Source organism: Syngnathus typhle, linkage group LG8 (genome assembly GCF_033458585.1).
Source record: "Syngnathus typhle isolate RoL2023-S1 ecotype Sweden linkage group LG8, RoL_Styp_1.0, whole genome shotgun sequence".
Lineage (NCBI taxonomy): Eukaryota > Metazoa > Chordata > Actinopteri > Syngnathiformes > Syngnathidae > Syngnathus > Syngnathus typhle.
The window spans coordinates 2546757-2565821 of record NC_083745.1 but is presented as its reverse complement, the minus strand read 5'-3'; the positions used below and the strand labels follow the sequence as shown (position 1 = coordinate 2565821).

Here is a 19065-nt window from a genome sequence, read left to right as displayed (position 1 = left end):
TCACGACATGTTGCTTTTATTGCACGCCACAGCATAATTACATTATCGATCGCCTCAACGCAAAAATGCAAAGTACAATTGCAGAGAAGACGCGCGGATTAAGAGATAAAGTGACAGCTCATAAGATACCGTAACAAAGTATTTGAATGCTGTAAAAACAAAGAAGAGGATCGTTGATTTTTTTGCAAGCGTGTCGTGCAAAACGCAGCAGTTCATGATGTCGGGAAAGATAGAAATGATTTTTTTTTTTGCATGCTTTAGTAGCAGCTCGATTCTTCACAAGGTACTTTTACACCATCTGGCGGTGGGTTAGAGTATGACACATAGGACAGCGCTGTAATATATTGGAAAAAAGTGAGCCAGTTGAAAAATAGGCTACTGATATAATAGTATAAAAAGCATCTGTAAACATATAAAAGGGAAATAATGCACAATAACATTTAGTTTATCATCATGAGTTTGCAGAATTTGATGAAATAAAGAGAGTGGTCATTTGCCAATATTTCTCAAATTGATCCAAATCTAAACTCAAGAGCACAACTTTACATGAGATATATGAAAATCACATCACACCATAATGTCAAATGAATATTGACAATTCCATTACTTAGATTAATATAGAAAGAGTCCTTGTTCTTCCTTCTTTTTGCTACCAGGGCAGTTGAGTTCCATCCCAGTTGTAGGCGTTACCTGTCTTTTCCACATCCAGATCTTCTATGATACCCATCAGGTACTCCACAGAGCGTTCCGTGCTGAAAAGCTTCCCCTCGGGTACGTTCCTATGATACGGTTTAGACAAGTCGGTGTCCAATGTTCCTGGATGCAAGGAAACGCAGACCACCTAGGGGGGGGTAGGATACAGCATCATTTGGTAGGCCACTGCTACTTTACTGATGTATAAATGCAAATAAGATTAAATTACCTTGGGTCGATTTCGGCCCAGCTCAATGGAAAGATTTTTTGTGGCCATGTTTAGAGCCGCTTTAGACATTCTGTAGCTGTACCAGCCGCCAAGACCTTCAGGTTCAAAAATATACATCAAACACAATTATATACGTAATGGTTCTTATAGGTTACCGTTGTCGCCAATGGAGCCGACTTTGGCTGTGACGTTGACGATAATGCCGCTGTGCCGCTTGGCCTGGTCTGTTGGTTGTTGACCGAAGCCACCTCCGCCCTTCTGCAGGAGTGGAGCAAAGTACTTGGCCATCACGAGCGGACCCACCGTGTTTGTGGTCAAGGTGGCGATGATGCCCTGAAAAGACAAAACCAGGAGTAAAATAAAAATAAACTGATCGCAGAACATCGTTTGAAGAGTAACATGTGAAGTGGGGGGGGGGGAAATATATTCATTAGAAGTTTGATGGAAGCACTTCTTAATGAGCAAGTTGAATAAAAACTGGAGTGAATGGCATACTTGTGCAGAAACATCCCTCAGGCTCGTCTCTCCTTTCCCGGAGGGGTGAAGCAGAGCGGATGAGTTGACCATCAAATCAAGCCGACCAAAGCTCTTCTTCACCCGCTCAGCTGCCTTGCGGATGTCCTCCTCGCGATTCACGTCCAGCTGAAGCACCGTCAGCCGGTTCGGGTGTTGTCCGACCAGCCCCTGCAGTTCCGTGGCCCCGTCCGGGTTCCGACACGTTGCTATGACACTCGCTGGGGGTTTGTCTTTTAAAATGTATTTGCAAAACTGCAGCCCCAGACCCCGGCTGGCACCTTGGACGAGGGCCACGGGAGCCGCCATGACACCGGAATGACATAATGCTATGGAGAAGAAAGTAACATGTGTTTGTTGAGTTCACTGTCTAAAAAACGCGTGGGGATTCTAACTAACATAGATCCGTTCTCACGGGATAGTAGTAGATGAGTGTTGTTGGATGTGCGGAACATACTAAACTACATAAACTGACTTGAAAATTTAATGCACGAAGTTTGGATTAAAATTATTTTAATTATATATTGCGCTGAGTTTAGAACGTTTAAAGATAACGAGCTGTTCTAGAAGGCAACGCGTTTCACAACAACGCCCGGTGAAGGTCATCTGAGTAGTTACACAAAGCTAATTTAGTTTTTTTTTTTTTAACTAAGGTGACATTAGGTTTACCTTCGCACCCCTAAAGTAACCGTAGACTGGTGAAAGTGGTCGAACAGTTAACATTTTGTTTTGAATAGGAAGCGACACTACCCGGAAGTAAACCCTTGTTGCTAAGCGACCAGCTGACCAATGGCCGCACGGCGTCACTAGCCGCTAGCCGGCATGCACAGAAATTCAAATAATGGTCGCTAAAAACGACGATTAAATGCCATCCAAAGGAAAGGGGCCCCTGCAGGTGGTCCACAGAGAGGTGGACGACATGAGGGGGAAGGTTTGTCATCGAAAACGCAGACTTTTATGACGTTAAACTCGATGGGGGGTGTTTCCAAACGCGTCAGTCTCCAGCTAGCTTTAGCTTTCGCTACACTTCAGGAGAATATTTTGACAATAATACAATCGCAGACATTTAAAAGCTAAGTGTTGCACGTATTTTGTTAGAGTTGTTTAAATGACACATTTTAGTCCTATGTATAAATGATTCACTTGTATTCTTTGTTCCCAGCTGGAGAGTCTGTTGAAAGATGTTGAGGGTGAGGTGGAAACCAAAGAGGAGTCCTTTAGAAGGTGAACTTCTCATCCTTTTAGAACCATTCAACATTTAAATTTGTGTGTTTTGCGTCTAAAAACGTCCAATTTTAAAGATGCCAAGAACTTCAGATATCTGCAGAGAAAACACTGAAGAATCTGACAAAACTGACCAAGGTGACATTTTCATGAAGTGTCTTCAGGTGACTTTGTTGCAAGACATTTACAGATAGCGGTGTACGTTGTAGGCTGATGAGATTGCTCCTGTGGGCAACTACGACCAGAGAAAACGAGACGAGCAAGGACGACTGCGCAACGTCCTGGAGCAGCTGGACAAACTCTCCGTGGAGCTCTCGCCACCGGGACCGAGCACGGAGCCATCAACAAGGTCCGTAGCTTTCATGGTATCATTTCCAAAGGCCATACTCGCGAACCCCCCCCCCCTCCTTTTCATTCGCAGTGATGCCCAGAAAGAAGATGGCGAGGACGGAACTGAAGAAAGTGACGAGGAGGACAGTGACGAAGACACCGCCGATAAGGAGGACAGCCCCAAAAATGAGAATCAGGCGTCGACCGCACCCCCGCAGTCGGAGCCTTGCGTCTACACGGTGCTGAGTGATTTCAAGGGGGACCAGGAAGGAGATTTGACAGTTGAGGTGATGTGTTTATCACCGGGGTTCTAAACTGGTTCCAAACTGGAACATTATAGCAAACACCATTTCAGCCATCTAACAATACTGTTTCTATGTTGCTTCAGCGTGGTGACACGTTGAAAATCCTCAAGAAGACAAGCGATGGCTGGTGGCTGGCCGAGAATGCCAAAGGCGACAGAGGAGTGGTGCCGAGAACATACCTCAAGGTCCGGGCTCGCCGTTCAAAATATTAGGCACAGCTGCATAATCCAGCGATGGTACATCAACTGTATCAAAACACTTTTCTTCAGATCGGTTCTGTCCTCGGTGACGACGACAAGGAGGAGGAAGAAGATGAAGAGTCCGACGAGGAGGAGCGAGAGGACTCAGAAGAAGAGCAGGAAAACGAAGAAGAAGAAGACGAGGAGAAGCAGAGGTTTGATGTGATTTGCTTTTCTTTACCTTGCAAAGTCATCGAATGTCTGTTTATTCATTCATCGAAAACCGACTTGCTCTTCCACAGCCACGCTCCTCACGCCAACTGGTCCACTTTACGAAAGGCTCTGACCGAGGTACAAGAAATAATTGATGACCGCCCACTCAAACCATTTGTTTTAATTCCTGCATGATTCGCGTGACAGATTGACGCTACCGATGTCCTCTCCGCAATGGGCGCCATCCCTTCCGGGTTCAGGCCCTCCACTCTCAGTAAACTGCTGACAGACGAAGGTTGGTGTCATCTCGTTAAACAAAACTGCTAAACGAACCGCTAATCAAGATAGATGGGTGATGCAGAAAATGCATAGTTGAGTGTCGACGTGATTATTGTGTTTTAGGGGCCAAATACAGAGGAAGTCATTTGATGCAACCACAGCTCAGCCAATCACAGCTCTCCTTCAGCGACCTCTTCTTGGATCCTGACACTGGCAGGGTGAGAAACTAGTTCAGATCATTTTCTGCCTTTGTATTTATACGAGTAACGCGTCGCCGCTGTCACTCTCGGGTTTCCTCCCGCCACGCAGGTGCGCCCACGACACCCTCGAACGTGCGTTTGTTTCAGCCTGTGGAGCTGCAAGAGGATCCCCACACCCGGGGTCGGCGTCCAGGTCCTTAGCAGACACATCCGACTCTGCGCCTTTGATGGCACTCGGGTTTGTCGAAGATATTCTACTCATTGTTATTTTATTATTCTATTTTAGTCATTACAGCGACGCCATTTTAAAATCTGCCGATGTCAATCAGTTATGTCCCCTGGAATTTTTAAATGCTGCTTTTGTTACACTCCAGGTGCTGAGTAACATCCACACAGTGAGGGCCACCTACAACCCCAAGAGCCCCAAGACCTGGCTTTTCTCTCCACGGGTACCCCCCCCCCCCCCCAACACACACAGATAGTAAGCAACTTCACATTAGACTAACCCCATGTTTGTCGCAGACCACCGGCATCCTGCCTACCCTCCTGGACGGAGACTGCTTCCTGCGCTGCGACGCCCACAGCCCCGATCTCGGTATCCTCTTTGAGCTCGGCGTCACCTTCATCCGCAACGTAATGACGAAAACACAAGAGCGTAAATTCAAAGGCGCTGAGCCGAGCAGTCGTTTGAAGGAGCTGTGTTTTAGTCCACAGGCGAGCGAGGCGACCTGAGCTGCGGTTGGGCTTTCCTCAAACTAAACGACGCTGCAGGAAATCCACTCCCGAGCAGGTATCTTATTCATTTGTTTGGTTTGGAATCGAAAAGAGAAAATTCTTACATTTAGCCTTCATATTTCGTATACCGTAATTTTCGGACTATAAGTCGCGGTTTTTTTTCCATAGTTTGTGTGGGGGGGGCGACTTATACTCAGGAGCGACTTATATACATATATATGGTTTTTTTTCACTTTTTTGGGCATTTTATGGCTGGTGCGACTTATACTCTGGTGCGACTTATAGTCCGAAAATTACGGTAACACTACACTCGATAGCAGCCTGCCACTTTTTTCTTTTTAATTGATGACTAAATTGTGTTCTCGCACAGGACATACGAGATGCCGGTGAGCGGCGGCACTCCTTACGAGAAGGACGTCGACGCGGAGGGGTTGCTCCCTCGATCATGTAAGAGCGACGCACAAACCTGCAAATTCTCCCATCATAATTACGGTATTATAAAAAAACGAGCTTTAAAAGGATTTGCGTGTTATTTTGTTTTCAGCTACGACTGGCGTGTTCCAGCAGATGCTCAAAGCGCGGCGACTATCCAAACTCATCGTCAAGTTCAAAACGCCCAACAGCCGCGTCAAGACGCAACTCAGGTGAGAGGTTTGACGTGCGTACGAGTGTGTGTGGAACTGAGCGGCGAGTGTGTTTTCCTTCTCCAGCCTCCTCCCCGACACGCTGCTGCACTGTCTGAGCTGCCTCCCCCTGTTGGCCATGTATAGACAACTGCTAGCCGACGAGCTGCTGGTGAACCGGCCCACCATGCAGAACGCAGGTAAGACACACACACACACACACATCTTTGTTTCCGCATCACTCCTCAACTTTCTTTTGTTCAGATTTGATCTTCAGTCCCGTGGTTGCCACCTTCCCGATCCTGCTGGACCAAGTGGATCTGCTGGATGCGGTCAGAGTGCGTATCCACTTTGCCATTTTGTAATTATTATTTATAAAATGGTTTTCAAGGCTGAGGTTTTTCATAAAAAGATTGAATGTTGTTAAAAAAGTAATCAAAACATAATCAAAATACAATTGTAACATTGTAATTGATTAGTTTTATGCTATGATGAATACATTTCTAGACATGCAAACATTTTTTTTCAAATTTTCAGAGTGCCTGGATGGATGCGGAAAGCAACATGAGCAGGGCACAGAAGGTGTGTAGTACTTGGTTTCATCTATAGAGGGAGCTCGCCTACCTACCTAAATTGCTTTCCGTGTGTGTGTGTGCGTGTGTACGTACTCAGAGAGACGAGGCGCAGGTGAAGCAAGAGTTCGCAAAGGCGTTCCAGTCGTCGGCATCTTTCTTGCTGCACACGTCTTCTTTCCCGCCCCACCGTTGGGCCGACACTCCATCAGAGGAGCAGCGGTCCCGTCTCATCCTGTCCACTCTGGAGGCGCTCAAGCGGACCCGCGGCCAGTCGGAGAGCTTGGAGGTCCTGGCCGACCCCGCCCACTCTCCCCTGGCCTTTGACATCAACGAGATGACTTTTGACCTCCTGCGCGTGGCGCGCTAGAGCAAAAGAGAGAACACAGCAAAGTTCAACTTTTATAATGAACACATTGAGATTAGTAAAAAAAAAAAACGTGAATATTTTTGTAATGTTTTTAATCAAATGTAAATTACCATAAAAAAAGTCCTGCTTTTTTAACTACAAAATATCTTGTGAACCATTACAATTGTTGTTGTTGTTGTTTTTTAAATCACATAGCTATAAATGAATGATTTAGTTTGTACATTGGCACATCATGGTCCAATCCCAAATCTTCATGCTCACCTGCTATGATTTGATAGCACATTTTTCTAGGCTTGCCATTAAAGTGCTTACTGAACTGCATCCTTCCACTTCCACCCATAAAGTCAACATCACTCACTGTGTGTGTAGTGTAGAGTAGAGTTATGGGGTACCAAAGGAGTGTTGTGTGTTAATTATTAGTGGTAGTGTGCGTTCTTTTTATAGTTCCTTATAAAAGGAGCCATGTCGCCACTCACTTGGTCAGTCCACTGGAATGACTTCAGAACATTTGTTTTGCTTTGGTCCACATTTAATTTTTTTTTGGAGTGAAGTCTCAGCTTCCCTGCTACAGCTACTTTTGTAGCTTTCTATTTATTTTTCTGCTTTTATGTTTTTAGTGGTAGAGCCACAAATCCCTTGACAAAGTTTAATATGATACTTTATTCTATGGATTGAATTCAAATTCAAAATTGACAATGCTGCTGTGTAAACATATTATCCCCCGGCCTGCTGGCAAATAGAGCGTGTATTTCCACATTCCATTGCCATCCCCTAGGTGACCATACAGTCTTCTGTGTTTTTATTTTATTTTTTTAACCCTCATAGGTCACGCTATTATAAGCCCAGATAACAACAGCACAGATTTACCTTCAATTTCCCTCCAGTTTGAAAGAAAATCCCTTTTCCGCTTTAACGAGTTTGGTGTGGAAGAACAGCTTAAAGGTAGTCAGTGCGGCAGACTTTTTTTTTGTACTTCATAAAGGCGGAAACGGTCAAGTGTTTTCTATTTTGGTCGATTTACTTAAGTCAATTGAGAACAAAGGCAAAGCAAAAAAAAAAAAAAAAACACAAAAGGGGTCATTAGGAAGTTTTGAGCAGGTTCAACAAGAACTGAGCCTTGACAAAAGATTAGGCAGGATTGGGAAAGAAGAGACGCCATCAGATGACATAGTCCTTTGCTACAACCGCTACGACTCCCAACGAAACAATTAAAAAACATCTGTATATAAAAATCTATATAAATGTAGTATATAAAAAATCTCAGGAGGTGTTAAATCTGACAAAATCAATCAATCAATGGATCAGTTTAGTGAGTCATTTGCAAACGTGTGTGTGTGTGTGTCTCCTGGCAGCGATGCATCCAAACACAGTGTAGGTGGTTTCCACGGTGACAGATTCCAAATAGCTGCACTATCAACAAGATGGGGTGTACAAAACGGTATTCGACACGGGCGGATTAGGACTCATTGTAGGAAGTCGCCAAATGTGACAAAATAAAAGCGCAATTTCAATAACATGGACTGAATCCTAAACTTGTGTTTTTTTTTTTCTTCATTTTTATCAAATGTAACTACTGCTTCTACTCCACCTGTTCCAATACTTTTGTCAACATCGTTCAACCCGTGCTTTTATTTTGGAGACATTAACCAGAGGATAAGAAAATATACTCCTGTGAGTATTTTGTTCTGCTCTGTCTGCATTTGCTGCGGAAGATTTTGCTCAAATATACATTTTGCAATAGACAATGCTAATTCTGTTAGCCCGTCTATGGCATTTTGCATTGCATGTTAGTAACAAGCTAGCAGACTTTGGAGAACAATCCTGTTTTATTTTGACACATTCAATTCTCATTTTCCGTGCAGACTCGCATCTCCTTTTCATGTCCCACATGCACAATTTGCCTCACAATCACTTTTTGTATGTGTATGTAAACAGCCACTTTGACTCTTACAGGTCCTTCTACAAACACACACACACACACACACACTCACACATGGATGGTAGGCGGAGGGCAGGTGGTGGAGGAGGAGGTGCGGGAGGCGGCCTTTACGTAAAAAGCATATTAAAAGCAGCCGCACATCTCATTCGACATAAACACACACACACACATTGATAGTGCGTTTAGGACTATGGCCTCCACCACGTCGGCAGATGTTTTGCCCACCGGCGGCAGAATCTTCACCAGCATCCCTGACTTGTTCTTCATCCCGGAATTTGTGAGTCGTTTTGGTGACTTGGGATACGGAGATGTGTGTCGCGCGTTGTGTTTTTTTTTCTTGAGCTCGTGGTTTGTTGTGTGTAGTTGTCTGAATTTTGTTCTCAAATGAGGGGTGAGTGTTGCTAGGGGTGTCGAGGATGAGCGAAGCTGACCGACCGCCTGGCCAATCAGGATGAGGAAGTGATCATTTCAGTTTGGAAAACCACAACCAGAAAGGATTTCAAAAATATATATTTTTATTTTTAAAATTCATTATGGTTGATTTTTTTTCAATATTTTATTTGCACTCTTATACTTAATTTTAGGTTGTTTTTATGTTAGTTTTACTTACTATTTCGTTTCCAATCGACTTTTTTTTTTTTTTTGAGCCAGCGCAATATAGTGGCACCATGGCAACTAGTACATGGACAACAAAAAAAACACAGAGAAACATCAAAATGTTTAAATGTGCTATCTTATATCAGGACATTGGAGCATTTTATAGCAGACTTTAGCAGGTTACTGTTGACTTTTTGGTTCATCGTCATGTTATAACGGTGACAAACAAAACATTTGACTGAACAAATTCAAACAAACTCGTTGAGTCAGCTAAAGTTTGGTTATGTCCCCGAGCGGGAGAAATGCACGACACTTAATATGTACTCAATTTGCGAGAAAGGCTTTTTAAATGTAGGGAGTTTTAAAGGGAGCGTTAAATATATTTTTTAGGAGGGGTCAAAGTACATTATGTGCGAATATCAATTTTTGCTTGTTATGAAAAGCGCGAAAAAGCAACAAAACATGTCTTCACTGAGAAAAAAAGAAAATATTGTACAGAATTTACTTCTTCAACTGATTGTGTGAAATAAAACAATCTGAATTCAACTTTTTAAATGTATCTGAATCCAGATGGTTTTTTTTTTCTGCAACCAGTTGACAAAATTAAATGGAGTATTGTTTTTATCGAGACAATTTGTTATAATTAAATCTGTGTTTCCTAAATGGTCAGCATTGGTATTTTATTTACTTTTAGAGCTAACGTCCTTTCCTTGAGCCGTTTGGGCCTCAAAAATCGTACGTCCTCCTTCCCGCCCACAATTGGAGGCAATTGTTCTTTAGTGTAGTAGAAAGAGAGCCATTAAATCTGTTTGATTCAGTTGGGGGAAAAAAAAAAAAAAACCTCAAAGAGGGCGTAAATCGAAACCGGGCATCTTCTCGGCTCCTTTTACGGTGTGGGCCGGTCGAGTCAATCATTCAAAAACCGGCTAGTCTGGTTTTGGGACAAACGCGGGCCGTGTTTTCCGACAACAAGTGGCCGGAGCGCGGCAGACTCGAAATGTTTGCTTTTGGCGGCGGGGATTTAGCCGCGAGACTCAATAAAAACGTGACATGTGCTTATTTGTCATTTAGACAAATCCAATGGCTCACCACCAAATAAAATTTCACAAAAAGTCAATTCCTGGAGTATCACGGTTCATCGTATAGACATCTCATGTTTTTAAGATTTTGTTTGTTTATAACGTTTCTCGTTGTATTAGCATTAAGCTAGCAAAATCTCATTAGCTCAAATGATAAGATTTGCTTCAAGCATGTTTTAATGAACGCGAACGTACTTAAACTGCTAAGTGCCGACTAGCCAACCGACTAAGCTAGCTTAAGTGCTATTTTTTTGTCTATGCGAACTTTTGATTATATTCCAATCTCAAGAAGGAAGTGGCCAGTGAGTGCAAACACGAGCCAAGAAAATTCCTTGAGCGGAAACCCGAGATCAAATAGAGCGTTTCATATTTGAGAAGTACACAAGGCCGCCTGTAATATTCGGGGTGTGGCGCCGATCGTGTGCATGCACGATAAGAGAAAAAATTGCATAGAGCGCTGCGACGAGGAATATAGTAGAGCATGAACCACATGCTGCTTCACGACATAATTTCTGCTCTGGTAAATGAGCCTGTAGACAGATTGGTCATTGTGTGTGGTCACATGACTAGACCAGGTGGCACTAATTCTGCCAACAATGGCGCCTTTCTAGTCATATCTCGGCGTAAAATCCAACTTTTTCATGCTTTCATGAACAGGGCTGTAGAGTTAAATATTCACCATTGTGGATTGTGTCCATGTTAACATCTCTCATTGGGAATGTTTGTCAAAGGAGGGCGGGGTGGGGGCGGTTGGGCCTTTTTGAAGGCTTGTCGAGTGCCCCTACGGTTTCTTGTAAGAGATGCCGACAAGTGCTAGGAGCTGTTTGATCACCGCTTTAACTACCTTAAAAAAAAAAACTCAACTTTGACTTCCTAACTATCCGACACAAAGCCCGTGGTTGGCTCATCTTCCCATACTCTGATCCATTTTATTTTCCCGACAGGTTTTTGGCGGTCTGGTGTGGATCCTGGTGGCGTCCACTCGAGTGTATCCGGACCACCCGTTAGGCTGGGTCATGTTTGTTTCCGTTTTCTGTTTTGTCTTCACCACGCTCTGGTTCTTCCTCTTCCTGTGCGGGGCCAATCAGAGCAGTGTCTGGCCAGCTCTGGTAAGACACCCCCACCCCGAACACCGATTGGCTAACGTTCAAGTTGTCCGATCGGCGCCTACGTCTAGCGGAATCCGATCGTTATTTCCCTCCTCCATCTCGCAGGACACGTTCTACCATTTCTTGGCGGTGGTGTTCTATCTGAGCGCGTCGGTGATCCTGGCTTATATTACCGTGCTCAAAGGCTGGGGAGTCACCATCAACTCGGGGGGGACCTTGAGCATTGTGCCCCTCATCGGAGAAGGCCTCAAGATCTACAGGCTGGACATAGCCGCCGTGGTAGGATGTCTCATTGAAGTCAACCAATGATTTTTTTTGTCCGATCCATTCCACATTCCTAGAGAGGCAGCTTTTTTTTCTCGACTTTAAAAATGACTAACCTGATGCTGATCCGTCCGTCTTTGTGATGTCATCCAGGTGATGTCATACATGGCCACGCTGCTCTACTTCCTGCACGCCGTTTTCTCCGCCATCCGATGGCACAGAGCCTAAAGGCGAGGACCAAAAAGATGTCAAACGCTTCATCCTGAAGACAGAAACACTTATTCATGCTTTTATTCTGATTATTATATACATACATTCTTTTATAAGCTGTTACAGACAAGTTGCAAAAGTCACATGACTGAATGAGCGGTAAACAAACTAAATGTCACATGTATGAGGTTAACTAATCAAATCTGCAAAATATATCAAATTATGAAATATTTAGCATCCTAAAAGCATTTTTTTTTTTATTTGTTGTTCAGATTGGTATTAAAAAATATCAAATTACTTTTTACGTCGTGGAAACAGACACTTAAGTCATCGTCACTTCTATTTTTTGGACACTTTAAATATTATTGTTTTCATTAAATGGAGAACCATTGCAAAAACAGTTCCAACTTCAAACATAATAAAATAGGATTTGTCCAATCTATATACACAATATAACATAAAATAATGTATAAAAATCAATGAACTCTTCAAATTGCGCTTAAATTTAGCATTTATAGCACCGCACGTGCACCATGTTAAAATAATGCATTTGTCTGGAATATAAATCTGAAAGAAAAAAAAATATATACAAAAGAAAATTAAAAACAAAATTCTTTAAATGCAAAAAAAACTACATTCAGTGCAGCGCATCCACCATTTTCAAAGTTACAATTGTGTTTTTTATAATTGCCTACTAAACTGTCATAAAACAGTCAGTGACCTAAAAATCGTTTTATATTTTACTAACAAAACCACGTCCATTTTTAAAACAAGAATTGAGCTAAATAGATGAAACCAACTGCCGACATTGACTCGACAATATCGACGACCTTTTGCGACACGTGTATACAAAATACATTTTCTTTCGTGTTTACAACCAAACCTGTAAAACCTTTTTAATCCTACTTTTCATTTCTGAAAGGCTGACTATAAACATCACGTGCAAAGGAATGTTCCAAAGTGATTGAAAACACTTACATGTTGTATATATTTGATTGATTTCACTTTACACATCTATTTACAAAAACACAATGTGAAATAAAATAACTAGATTTCAAACGTGTTGAAGGCTGGATCTTTTATAGATGTGTTGGGATTCTTGTCCAGTGTGTCAAACTCAAACAAAAAGAAAACAAGAGTGATATTCCATCTGGCTTCACTGAGGCCCCGGGGCCACCAAATTTCACCTTAGCTGTTCAAAAAAAAAAAAAAAAAGAGGGCGTGTATGAAGATGAGGGGAAACACTAACAATACCAGAACAGGTTTGGCGGCCAAATTGGCCTCACTAGCATTTCCACCTGCTTGCTGTTTCTTTAGTCCCCACCGATCGGAACGAAGACAAAGGTCCGACTATTCTGGGATGGCGGCGACCACTACCCAGTCCATGGGGAGTCTGCCAAGTGGACTAGCAATATGCGTGACCGTGCCGGATTTGTTCTACCTGCCCGAACTGGTGAGTGACCTTCACCGATGACAACATTCAGATGTGAAATGACATCATTCATTTGATTTGACACAAAAAAAAAAGAATGTTACATGAAGTTGCTAACTTCTCTGAAAATGGATAATTAACATAATCTGGTTGAAAGAAAAAAAAAAAAACGGTCGTTAGCTGAGCCCGTTCGGCACTATGATGTCATTTTCTGTCAACAGCATAAAATAATCGAAATAAAGCCATACACTGCTTAATTCATATTCCCAAAAATATTAATATTAAATATTTTTTTTAAAACATATGCATTGGAGTAAGACTTTAATTTGATCAATTTTGTTTTTTTATCAACTGTAAAAATGTAAAATGTGATTTGTAAGATGTCTATAAATAGAAATTGTTCAACAATGTTTCCACTTTCCCTAAAATGCAATTTTTATCAATTTACGTAAAGGGCACTGTTCAGAAAATGTTGATAAAGATTCAATGTAATGTGGAAAAAAATCCCGGAAAAATCAGAAAATACCCAAAAGTCAATCCCGTGGCACCTGGAGGACCCAAGCATATTTTTGGTGGGGGGGGCAGTGCCCCTAAAGCAAACCCTCTAGCTCCACCACTGGTAACAGGAGAAAAAAAATATTCAGGCACTTCTATGGGAGGTGCATCTTCACCTACTTTCTGGCATCTGACAAATGTGTAATAAATTCATTATGACAAACTAGCACAAATTATTTTCACCTGACGTGCAGGTGACGGGTGGGCTGGTGTGGATCCTGGTGGCCTCCACCCATGTGGAGCCCCCCAACCCTCTGGGCTGGGTGATGTTCGTGTCTGTCTTCTGCTTCGTCATGACGCTCCTTTGGGTGATCATCTTCATCGCCGGGTGTCACAAGAACAGCTCAGCGTGGGTCGCCGCTGTAAGGCCACACATGAAGGGAAATAAAGATGAAATGAGATTGGGATTCATTTCTTTTCTGTGTGTGTTAGGATTTTGCCTATCACTCTTTGGCTGCGTTGTTCTACCTCAGCGCTGGGGTCAATTTAGCCTACATCACCTTCGTTATGAAATTTGGAGAGGTCGGAATCTACCGGATTGACATTGCTGCTGTGGTAACATTTACACACACAAATATATTGAGTCGTTTCTTTTTTTTTTTGTCTATTATATTTTCGTGTGTTGCAGGTGTTTGCCTTCATGGCCACGCTGCTCTACTTCATTCACGCCGTCCTGTCGTCCCTACGATGGAAACACTTCTAAAAAGACAATTTGATTGTTGAGCAACATTTCAAAACCTTTAGCATTAGCATTTCCACATTAACCTGCACTAGCTTTAGGCGTTTATTGCTTTTCGACTACTTTTATACTTCCAAAAAATAAATCATGTTGGTCTGACTTGTTATTCCAGCTTTTTTGTTTTCATGTTGGATACATCAACACTGACAAGTACATTTTTGCAAGTGCCATGCATCCTAGTGAAAATGTTTGACCAATATATACAAAATTAGGTGGATAAGTAACAGGACATACAAAAAAATGGTCAATACCTGGAATTGAAAAAGGAGTCAGACATTTTGATGAAAAGAGCCCCTCAAAATTAAGCATGAAAACAAAATGTAAGAATGAATCAAGAGATCCAGTTCATTTTCAAGTTGCACTTTATTTCAATGCGTCACAGAAGAATGTCGGCTTGCAATTATGATTTTCATAATATTATACAACAAACACATAATTAGAAAATAATCAGCAAACTAAAACAAAGCTTCTCACATGAATTGCAGTTCTACCAGATGGTGCGTTTGACACCAGCCCATATGGACCGTTTGAATCCCTGGGAGGCGCGCACGTCGTCCCAGTGCAGACGCGTGTCTGGAATTTCGTCCTCCGGCTCCGGTTGGGCCTGAGCCCGGTTCTTGGGGGACGCCACCACCACGGGCAACAAGCCGCGCTCCTCCCGAAACTCCACTACGTGGAGCTGTTTCTTCTCCGCTAGCATCTGGTGGGTTTCCTGAGAGATGCATGAGGATGGCGGCGTGGCAGGGTGACCACGTGCTTTCTTGCAGGTATTTGTGTCTCTCTATATATCGTCTAATATTACGTCAAAAAATATTGCAGAAGATATTGCTGGTGCCGTTGGATATTTCCAGGAAATATTTTTTTTTCCCCATATTAGGCTACTTTTTGTTTCTTCCCATTTAAATGTCTATTTTGATTGCAAATGTCAACCGACATTCTTTTAGCATTTTTAATAAGATACTTTTGCTGTCTTTTTCTTCAGTTCAGTTTAGAGGCGCTTTTGGTTGTATCAAAAGGTGCACTATAAATAAAGCCGCCTTGCCTTTGCCTTACTTCGCCAAATGTGAACCTTTACCTGCTTGGCCAGGCCAGCGAAGAGCGCTCTGGTGATGTTGAGCATGTTGACCGATCCTTCCACTTTACAATACATGTCTTTCAAGCCAATCAGCTTGCACATGGTGATGATGGCGCGGTGACAGTGAAGGCCGTAACCTGGACGGGCACACCGGAGGAGGAGATGCGTTTCACGCTTTAGAAATCATTCAAACCGAGACACGGTTAGACAGTCGACTGAGTACCTTCGTTTTGTTTCTTCATACGAAGCGTCGTCCTCTTGAACTTGGATTCAATGTCGTGATAAACTGTTGGCAAACACAGAGATCAAATTGAAAGAAAACAAAAAGGTGTCATTGTATCTTTGACCGCTGGAAATGATTGTGAATTGCTCATCGCTTTTCTAGTAGTCTCAAATATTTAAATGTCAGACAAAAAGAACTTTGGGCACATTGGGTGCTTTACGATTGTGACTCGAGCAGAAAACAATTACCGCTCACTTTGTCAAGTGAAGTTGACTAGCGGCGAGGCAAACAAAATGCCTTGTTGACGTCCTCGATGGCGTTTCGGGAGCCAACTTGCGATTGTACTTACTGGTGTGGTTGTTGTATCGTTCGATGTAGTACAAGTAGTGGATGGCTCGATTCTTTGCCTGCGCAAACACACGCACACAATAAAAGCAATTTCGACTCCAATGTCAATAAAATACAATGGGAGACACTTCAGAGTCTGCGCTATAAAACATCTGGTTCAAGAGCCGATTGAAAAACTCTGCTTTGACAGGACGATTACGTCCGCCAACAAGTGAAGAATGAAAAAAAAAAATCAATGTTCAAGGTGCTTATAATTTCAAAGAGTAATAATCATTGCTTTCACCTTCCTCAGAGCTGTGGGTCTGTCTGCTGCCTTCCCCAAGGCAAAACCTGCGCACAAAACGGAGCCCGCCCCATTCACACATTCCGACCTTGTGACTAGATTGAAAAAGAACTACCGATTCTGCAGTGAAATTGTTTTCCTTTTAATCCGTCCTGTACAGATCAATGTTGTATTAAATCTGAATAGAGAATGGCGTACGTCAATTTTAGCAGAAATGAGACTTAAGGTGCACAGACAAAAAAATATTCATATAAAATCCTAAAGGGCATTGAAATGGGATCATTCAAACACAATTATTCACATAATATAACCAATGTTAATGTTCGTGGTTTGCATTGGCGGACAATTGAAGTCCCGGGTGAGTATGTACCTGCTGCGCCTTGACCGTTGCCCACGGCAACCAAACAGCTAATGGACCTCTTCCTGCCTTCCTTTGCTGTCATGTTGAACACGCTTTTCACCTGCGGCACAACAATCGCTAAAGTGAGGACGTCGTGCACATTCAAACAAGTATAAATCGCCTTGTTCTTGATTTTCGGCCGAACCCAACTTTATTTCAATGTTTTATTTTATTTTTTTAATCGGTGTGTACGCTTTCTCTTCCAATTTGAGTCAACACAAACCCATTCCCTTTTCTCGAGCCACATCCTTCTCCACCGCACTCACTATCTTCTTTTTCCTGCTCCTCTTCACTGACTGCAGTCTGTCATTGCATGCTGATGTCATTGTCCTTGGGAGCCCGGCCTTTTTATTCCAGTAAGCCATTTTCATTTCATTAGGCTACAGTGAATGTGCATGGGCACAGAAAAGCACTCAAGTGGCCATCGGGGGGAGTCTAATTCCTGGCAGCAGGGCTCTTTATTCATGGAGGGCTCTAGAAGCGGCAATAAAACGCACACGCGCATAAATTAATAGCGTGTGCGTGTGTGTACACCAATAAAAGAGAATAGAGGGTCATTTTTACTCTCGATTTTATTTTTTAATAATATTGTGTGACTGCATGCTAACAAACGGCACTGACCTCAATGACACGAGAATCGAAGTTTTCATAGGTCTCTGCAAAAAAAAAAAAAAAAAAAAAAAAAAGTATATATATTTGTGCCTGTACTTGCATCTTCTTGTAACTAAATTGTTTTATTCCATACAGTGATTTTAAAGAAGAAGAAAAAGTAAATCTTACCTCCATTAGGTCCTGGATCAGGGGGGCCCAGACTGATGCCCCCCCAGGAATTCCCCGTCCAGCCTCGCTCCCGCTTCACCTTCATCTTCCTCCTCTTCTCCCACTCGTCACGTTGACGCACTAAAAGGGAGGAAACGACATCAACGTATATTCCATTTCACAACATCGACAAAAGAGCGTGCGTTTGTTCATGTAGAAAAATGGGAGTGTGTATGTGAGCGCGTACCGAGGTCAGCTTTCAATTCCTGCTGCTCTGCCTGACCTCTCCGGCTCATACTCTGCACGGTGCCGTCTTTTAACACGGGCATGTTGAGACCAGGCCACAGGAAGCCTCCGTGACCTACGCAGTCAAGTCAGGGACAAAATGGTCTCTTAAAGTTAACACATGAACACTTCAGAAGTCCAAAGTCACCTTCTCCGATGGTTTGGCCTCGGTTCAGATTGCGCCTCAGCTTGCGTTTGGTTCTCTTTCCTCTGCCCTTCCTGGCGCCAGCTCCAGACTCGGCCAGTACGCCTTTCCAAAGCTCTTCGGCCGTCACTGGCACACGTGGAAATGACAACGCACTTTAGCAAATGATCACCTTGCAAGATCATCTTTACTACTGCACAATGTACTTGCTTACGGCGAGACAAGACATTTTCACAAAATATCATTCCCTCTATTGGTGCTACCTTAAGCAGGTAATGCTTTATGATGATAACGTGTCCTTACGCTTGTTGAAGAAGCTGCCGTGTCTGCTTGGCTGCCAACACCCGACGGGCACACAAGGTAGTGCGGGGTTCGCTCGACTGAGCAGCTGGCATCCATGGACGGCGCCGCCTATGGCGCGGAAGGAATATGTACCTGAGAAGACACCGAGGCGTTATTTGATATATTCAGACAGTCAGAGTTAGTGCAAGTGTATGCTATTGTTCACCCCTCCACTACATTGTAGACGCAAAAATAGCAAGCGCAAAAAAAGGACAGGCGCCTTAATAGAAGGTATACGGTTAAGTCGCCAGTCATGACAGACGGATTATGAAGGATTTGTCCCAATTGAAACACAGACGTGACATTTTAAACTATAAACAATATCATACAACACATAAACACAATAAACTAGTCCGAAGAATTATATAAACAAGGAATACTTCACCTCCAACGGTGATGCGGAGGGCATAACACGCGCGTATGGCCGCCGCCATTTTGGATTTCTGACGGGTCCTCAGAAGGCAGAAGAGAGGTGGCCGAGCTTTGCCTGTTCGAAATTAAAATATTTACAATTACAATTTCGTTATATATACGTGTATATATTTTCTATTCTATTCTATATTAAACTTTTCTTGTTAATTTTATGTTGTATTATTTTATTTGCAATATAGGATTTGTATTATAGGATTGTAATTTTATTTTCTCACTCCTTTGAAAATAATCATGTGATTAATTAGTAACATTAATGAAGAAGAAAAAAAATGACAGACTCTTTCAGTCAGATGCTTCTGTGACGATTGAGTGGATGTGCAAGATCCCGCAGAGCCTCATTTCCCCTTTTTGGCATCAATGATCCTATCAAGGGACAAGGAACAA

At 42.7% G+C, this 19065-nt stretch overlaps 5 protein-coding genes across 5 annotated transcripts; 3 read left to right on the top strand and 2 right to left on the bottom strand.

Annotated features, from left to right (window-relative positions):
• On the bottom strand, window positions 1-2014 carry zgc:65997 (uncharacterized protein LOC794398 homolog). Its single transcript, XM_061285080.1, has 4 exons — window positions 1418-2014; window positions 1078-1255; window positions 923-1017; window positions 1-841 (listed from the first exon to the last, which is right to left on the bottom strand). Exons 1-4 carry the CDS (start codon window positions 1742-1744, stop codon window positions 650-652), a joined length of 792 nt encoding a protein of 263 aa, XP_061141064.1. The 5' UTR covers window positions 1745-2014; the 3' UTR covers window positions 1-649.
• A 184-nt stretch (window positions 2015-2198) lies between these two features.
• nphp1 (nephronophthisis 1) lies at window positions 2199-6786 on the top strand. Its single transcript, XM_061285069.1, has 20 exons — window positions 2199-2366; window positions 2598-2659; window positions 2737-2797; window positions 2869-3008; window positions 3081-3276; window positions 3378-3479; window positions 3564-3688; window positions 3776-3824; window positions 3894-3981; window positions 4089-4183; window positions 4275-4403; window positions 4540-4614; window positions 4688-4798; window positions 4873-4955; window positions 5271-5347; window positions 5445-5544; window positions 5611-5723; window positions 5788-5861; window positions 6061-6105; window positions 6196-6786. The coding sequence occupies exons 1-20, from the start codon at window positions 2301-2303 to the stop codon at window positions 6463-6465; spliced, it is 2061 nt and encodes a 686-aa protein (XP_061141053.1). The 5' UTR covers window positions 2199-2300; the 3' UTR covers window positions 6466-6786.
• A 1677-nt stretch (window positions 6787-8463) lies between these two features.
• On the top strand, window positions 8464-12722 carry LOC133158136 (myelin and lymphocyte protein-like). Its single transcript, XM_061285083.1, has 4 exons — window positions 8464-8681; window positions 11025-11189; window positions 11295-11468; window positions 11607-12722. Exons 1-4 carry the CDS (start codon window positions 8595-8597, stop codon window positions 11679-11681), a joined length of 501 nt encoding a protein of 166 aa, XP_061141067.1. The 5' UTR covers window positions 8464-8594; the 3' UTR covers window positions 11682-12722.
• A 183-nt stretch (window positions 12723-12905) lies between these two features.
• On the top strand, window positions 12906-14488 carry LOC133158135 (myelin and lymphocyte protein-like). The gene is made up of 4 exons (XM_061285082.1): window positions 12906-13116; window positions 13845-14012; window positions 14083-14205; window positions 14279-14488. Exons 1-4 carry the CDS (start codon window positions 13024-13026, stop codon window positions 14351-14353), a joined length of 459 nt encoding a protein of 152 aa, XP_061141066.1. The 5' UTR covers window positions 12906-13023; the 3' UTR covers window positions 14354-14488.
• Window positions 14489-14733: 245 nt separating this feature from the next.
• mrps5 (mitochondrial ribosomal protein S5) lies at window positions 14734-18736 on the bottom strand. Its single transcript, XM_061285079.1, has 12 exons — window positions 18635-18736; window positions 18211-18342; window positions 17911-18036; window positions 17725-17838; window positions 17499-17618; window positions 17340-17374; window positions 16689-16779; window positions 16319-16365; window positions 16037-16094; window positions 15688-15750; window positions 15465-15601; window positions 14734-15101 (listed from the first exon to the last, which is right to left on the bottom strand). The coding sequence occupies exons 1-12, from the start codon at window positions 18681-18683 to the stop codon at window positions 14877-14879; spliced, it is 1197 nt and encodes a 398-aa protein (XP_061141063.1). The 5' UTR covers window positions 18684-18736; the 3' UTR covers window positions 14734-14876.
• Between the last annotated feature and the right edge of the window lie 329 nt (window positions 18737-19065).